Source organism: Thunnus maccoyii, chromosome 17 (assembly GCF_910596095.1).
Source record: "Thunnus maccoyii chromosome 17, fThuMac1.1, whole genome shotgun sequence".
NCBI lineage: Eukaryota > Metazoa > Chordata > Actinopteri > Scombriformes > Scombridae > Thunnus > Thunnus maccoyii.
In genome coordinates, this window is record NC_056549.1 from 24,146,049 (window position 1) to 24,152,048 (window position 6,000).

Consider the following 6,000-nt stretch of genomic DNA (forward strand, 5'->3'; position numbering starts at 1 on the left):
AGCAAAACTGGGCTTTAGCTGGCCGGCCATCTGCCTTGACCGGTTGGGTTGAGAGAGAAAGAAGGAGGGAGGGGGAGAGAGACACAGAGAAGCATAATAACAACAATCATAACAATAACAATAATAATAATAGAAATATGACTAATAATGATAATAGCAGGCGTGGGCGTCAAGCAGGACCATGGCAGCAGGCAGTCCACAACCACGATCCATAGAAATCTACGATCCATAACCAGGCGGTCCACGACCATGATCCAAAAAACCCCGGAGAAGAAGCCAAGTTAGTAACATGCATTAATGGGATATGAATGCATACAGATGGAAGGGAGGAGGAGGAGAAAGGAGCTCAGTGCATCGTGGGAAGTCCCCCAGCAGTCTAGGGCAGCATAACTAAGGGCTGGTCCAAGCCGAGTCCGGCCGGCCCTAACTATAAGCTTTATCAAAAAGCAAAGTTTTAAGCCTACTCTTAAACACAGAGAGGGTGACCCAAACTGGAAGATGGCTCCACTGGAGAGGAGTGTAGTGTAATAATATACACAGAAACAGACCTATGATGTTTAAAAGAGTCTCATTTTCAGACAGATGTTCATGTTAAGTGAAACAGGAAGTAAACCCTGCTGTTCCTCTGCAGTGTAACCCAGTGATGATCGATGCCAAGGAGGTCTCTGCTGCCCACCGTGCCCGATATTTCTGGGGAAACCTGCCAGGCATGTCGAGGTGATACATACACACACATACACACACACACACAATTTTTGACCCCAAACCTGATATCGTTTTTATATGATATATTAATGATGATTTTGTCTTCTCACTTCTTCTCAATATTTTGGTGATTGCAGACCTCTGTCGCCCATGACAAATGACAAGCTAGACCTACAAGAGTGCCTCGAGCACGGACGCACAGCTAAGGTATCCACTTGTGTGTGTGTGTGAGTGTGTCTGTGCATATTATCATACAGTATCTAACTTTCTGCCTAGTGCCAAACAAAGATTCGGGTCTCTAACAGAGATTTGGATAGTTTAGGCAACTGTAGAACATTAATGTTACATTTTAAGTCTGGAAATTGGCCAACACTCATGAAATGATAAGTTTACATTTAGTAATTGACAATCTATGAGTGTATTTCATAGAGATAAAATCATTTTCTTCCATGGACCAACATGTCTGGAAATGTGAATGAATACATATATTTCTCAGTAATGTATCCATAATTAATGCCAATTTTCCTACATTTTCCTGCTGCTATTGTTGCACTTTTGCTCTGCCAGCAAGAGCGAAATAATTTGAGAAAGTCATTTTTTCAATCCACAATTTGAACCAACCATGTACTGTATCATAACTGCACAAGAGGGGGACAGCTGTAGAATTAAAAAGGATATGTGTGTGTGTGCCTGTCTGTCTGTCTGTCTGTCTGTCTGTGTGTTTGCGTGTGTTTGGTTCTGGATGCTAATTCCAGTTTGAGAAGTTGCGTACGATAACGACACGCTCCAACTCTGTGAAGCAGGGGAAAGATGAGCATTTCCCTGTCTACATGGACAACAAGGAGGACATCCTCTGGTGTACTGAGATGGAAAGGTACAGTGGTGTGTGTGTGTTTGTTTGCATTTTTCATGTTTCAACCCAGAGCTGCATAGCAATAGGTTGTGAATTAAAAAAATGTTTTAACAATTTGTATTTACACAAATGTGACCTTTTGTTCAGGAAATCAGCAACAGGGCATGTGTATGTGGTAAAGTGTTTAGGAAGAACAGGGCAAGATATGTAGAAAGTGAAAGCTTCGTGTAAGATGACACTTGTGTACGTACATATTTGAATAGTATGAATTCACAGATTTTTTTTTTTTTTACATATAACTTTAAAAGTCCAAAAGAGTCCAAAGAAAACAAAGTATCTCCAAGATGTCAACTTTTCATGAGATAATAAAAACAGTCCAGTTATCAACTTTGTCAGTTGGTTTTTAAATGATTTATTCAGCTGCAGAAGGAAGATAATTTTCAGCCAATCTGGAGATGACACGATTTCCATTACATCATACATCTACAAACCAGTTTATTAAGATTTAAAATGTGATAAGATTTTCTCCAGTCCAATCTAAAAATGTTCTCATGTGTGTCTCCAGGGTGTTCGGTTTCCCCGTCCACTACACCGACGTGTCCAACATGAGTCGTCTGGCCAGGCAAAGGCTGCTGGGACGTTCCTGGAGCGTCCCTGTCATCAGGCACCTCTTCGCCCCACTCAAGGAGTACTTCGCCTGCAACTAGTCACACACCAACTCTCTCTCTCTCACACGCACACACACACACACACACACACACACACACACACACATTCACACATAAACAGTATCTAATAACACACATAATTACACACAGTGTACAGCTAGTACATGAAGGTTGGCTGATGCAGAATGACACAGATGACCGGACAGTCAGACATAAACACACACCCATACATACACACTGTAAAGGACTGCTTTCCTAGTTCCCATGTAGACCACTGGCTAATCGTAGTCCCCTTGGTGCTACCTTGCTGATTACCACACACACACATACATCGGTGCAGGATTTCTGTACTGTAAATCCTCACGTACAAACTTCCTGCCCGACCTTGAAACTGATGTCTTCTGGCTTTACTGTGTTGTAGTAGCTTCAGTTCAAACCTCCACGGGGTGCAAAACCGACAAAGACGCCCCCGAATTTTTGTTTTTAATATCTCTCTGAATTAATCGACACACCAATGAATCCCTCTGAACCATAACACTTAACTCTGTATTCATGCTTAGCGACAGTGCTGCTGGTGTGTTACAGTGCAATGAACACAAATACACACACACACATACACAAACACAGACTCATACACATACACACACACACACACACACACACACACACATACACACACACACACACACACCAGTTAAAGCTTGTGGTGCTGGTCAGGCAGTGATAGAATCCAAATGGTGCCACTTTAATACAACACTTTTACAGTTTTTGGTGCTCTTGGAGGCTGAACCGTCTCTGGTTGTTTCAGTCGCTGCAGTTTTGTGTCCCTAACTGAGTTTAACCAAATGCTTACAAGCAGACGTGGAGGCAACACCAGCCAAGAAAGGCAGCAAAAGTTGACATTTTGACGAGCCACTTTAGTGGATCAGGAATTTTTTAAACTTATTGTGTTGGGCAGAGTGTGCTGAGGGGCTTGTAAAAGGAAAAAGAACAAGCAAACTCTTTTCAGATGGGATTATTGTGAAACCTTTACTGACTCGACTGCAACTAAAGCAGATTGTAATTTCTTCTGTTTCTCGAGGGAGGCGCTGTGGAGGTCCAAATAATCTCAGTAGTTGAGTTAAATTTCGGCGGACCGAACCACACAACCAGTTTTTTTTCTGGCAAAAAATATCTTTATCTTCACCTGTTTTTTTCCTATGTTCATGTTTGTTACCCAGTACCTGCAAGCCATCTATGGATGTGCATGTGCCTTTCTGAAAATACTTTTTAAGTAAAATCAGAGCCAAGATCATAGTGTTCAGTGCTGCAGCTGTCTATTTCTTCAGTGCCCTCCAGTGGTCAGATAAAGCAGTATAGAGAATGTGGATAATGAGGCGACACTTGCATTGTGGGTCAGTGTTACACGTCACTGGACTAGAATGACTGTAAACATATTAAATACAGTGGAACACATACGGCCATTCTCAGGCCATTCTCATACACTCATAGAAATATAGAATATCGGTGCATGCATTTCAGTTGTCAAAACCCACATCCACGGTTTACTTGTGCGCTTCTGTAAAGACTTTGTACTGTTTTGATAAGTTCTTGATGGTTTTGGAGCATTTTTGGCAGCGATTGTATTTTAAGGTTAGCCTAACTTTAGCTTGGGTGGATATTATGAGATATATTCTGTCTTGTAACTTTTTAAAAATGGATATATTTCCTCATGTTTTTTTTGGTGGTGTACAATACCACATTTGTAATAATGCTGTTGTGTTGTATTAGTTACTGTTAACTGTTACACTGTGATGTTTCATCTTAAGTATTTCTACTGCCTGACTACTACTCAGGCCTTGGGCTTCAAGACTGAGATTGGATGTTACAGTTAATATCTGCATCTAAATTAGATCATTGTGGGGTAAAATGTGTTCCACATAATCTAAACATACAGTAGCTTGAGACTTATCAATTAGAATTTATCAGAATTATCAAATAAAGGTATGTGTGTCATAAAACTGTTCTTGCTAGATTCCTGTTTCTCTTTGTGAGGAACGGTCTGTTCAAGAATCCCTCGACACAAAACAGTTACTGTGAAATGATGACGTAAGGTTTATCTCTGTCCTCGGCGTGGCTCAGTTTGTTTTTAAACATCATGAGAGCTTCTTTCATTGTCTGAAGCATTGTCGTGTAGGTGGTCAGCCTCCAAGATCCCGAATGTCAGCCATCGTCGTCAGTTTTATTTACTGTAGATTTTGAGGGATTGATCATTGTCGCTACGTTTTGTAAGAGGTTCAGTGTTCATATCTATACTTCTGACATGACGCTGCATAAAGTCTGCTCTCTGGATTTTATGTGAAAATCTCAGCTGTGCAACAGTATAGCATCCTTCTTCTCCTCAAAAGCTACTCTTCTTGCCCACCTCTTCTCATGTCCATTTCTGGATTTTTTAAAAAAGCAGCAGTATTATTAAACCACTATGAAGGGAATTTGTGATGATCTCCTGTCCCTTTAAGGTGTGAAACAAAAAAACCCTCCAACCTGTGAGGTTAAACACCTCCCGCGAGATTATTTCTGCCTCCACAGCCGCACTGCCTCTGAGAAACAAACTAAAACATTAGTGAACTTTTTAGGAGTTCAGCATGTTACTTCAGCAGCATTTAATGTAAAAGGGAGTCAATAGGGGGATTAAACCTCAAACCTTCCAATTACAATACAGCCTCTCTTGTGCCTCGGCCCCAATGTTGCCCTTTTTTGTCTGGTGAAAAAGTGAAAGTGACCAGTAAATCAGTCACAGTCCACCAGCCCTTGCAGATTTGGCTCCTGTTGTACTTAATAGGGATGCAAAATGTCCTCCAGTTACACAGCGACGTCCACTGGAATCAGAGGAAAACCTTTACTCTGTTGACACTATGCTGGTTTTCTACTTCCTATGACTGAAACAGATAGCCCTGTATAAATAACAGATGTTTCCTTATATCAAAGAGGAAGACATCTAGGATCTGTGTTGGGTATTTTTTCTGCCTTTTGCCCAATGCATTCTGGGATTAACTCAGACACTCCCTGATCTTGAATAAAAATAAGCAAGTAAAGAAGATTTGATTGTCATCAATTGTGGCAGATATGTAATAAAGTGTTTCCAAGACTATTATAAACACAGACATAATGTGTAAATGTCCTTCTACGCTGATTTATTATTTATTTAAACAGGGCTGTCTCTTGAGGAAAAAAAATCTTTCAGTCTGGTGCTTTTGGTCTTCAGACGACCATCTTTTCCGGGAAGCCTTCCAAATCCTCTGACCTTCCTCAGATACCAGCTAACAACTGGACATGTGCAGTCTATGCTGACACACACACACACACACACACACAAACACACACACAAACACACAAACACACACACACACCTATATACAGACACACACACACCTATACACAGACACACACACACCTATACACAGACACACACATGCACAAACAGTCACAAAAAACCAACAGTAAACCAGCAGGTTTTTTTCCATCATGTTTACTCTCTGTTTATACAACCAACCTTCAGGTGCTTTTTAAACTCTGCTCTTTTTTACAGTGCTCTTTGCAGGTTACACACACGCACACATTTGCTGGAAACACACTCATAACCGCAGAACATGGTGCCGAGGCTCATGCTTGTCTAAACTCCTTCTGCTACAAAACACATCATTCATACACACACATGCATACACACTGTGTTTCTTGCCGGCCGCCTGTTGCCATCAGGCTTTCCACGGCGCCGCTGGGTGTGACATCATCACC

The 6,000-nt window shown here is 41.3% G+C and overlaps 1 protein-coding gene across 7 annotated transcripts in view; it reads left to right on the forward strand.

Moving 5' to 3' along the window:
- LOC121882237 (DNA (cytosine-5)-methyltransferase 3A-like) overlaps positions 1-5,609 on the forward strand; it is a 64,156-nt gene extending 58,547 nt beyond the window's left edge. For 4 of the 7 annotated variants that reach the window (XM_042390320.1, XM_042390315.1, XM_042390314.1 and 1 more), the window contains 4 exons: positions 632-717; positions 843-912; positions 1,461-1,579; positions 2,124-5,609. In XM_042390320.1, coding sequence (XP_042246254.1) covers positions 632-717; positions 843-912; positions 1,461-1,579; positions 2,124-2,265 — 417 coding nt within the window. In that variant the 3' untranslated portion in view covers positions 2,266-5,609. The remainder of the gene's footprint in view (positions 1-631; positions 718-842; positions 913-1,460; positions 1,580-2,123) is intronic. The other 3 variants (XM_042390318.1, XM_042390317.1, XM_042390316.1) reach the window with 2 other exon arrangements.
- The last annotated feature ends 391 nt before the right edge of the window (positions 5,610-6,000 follow it).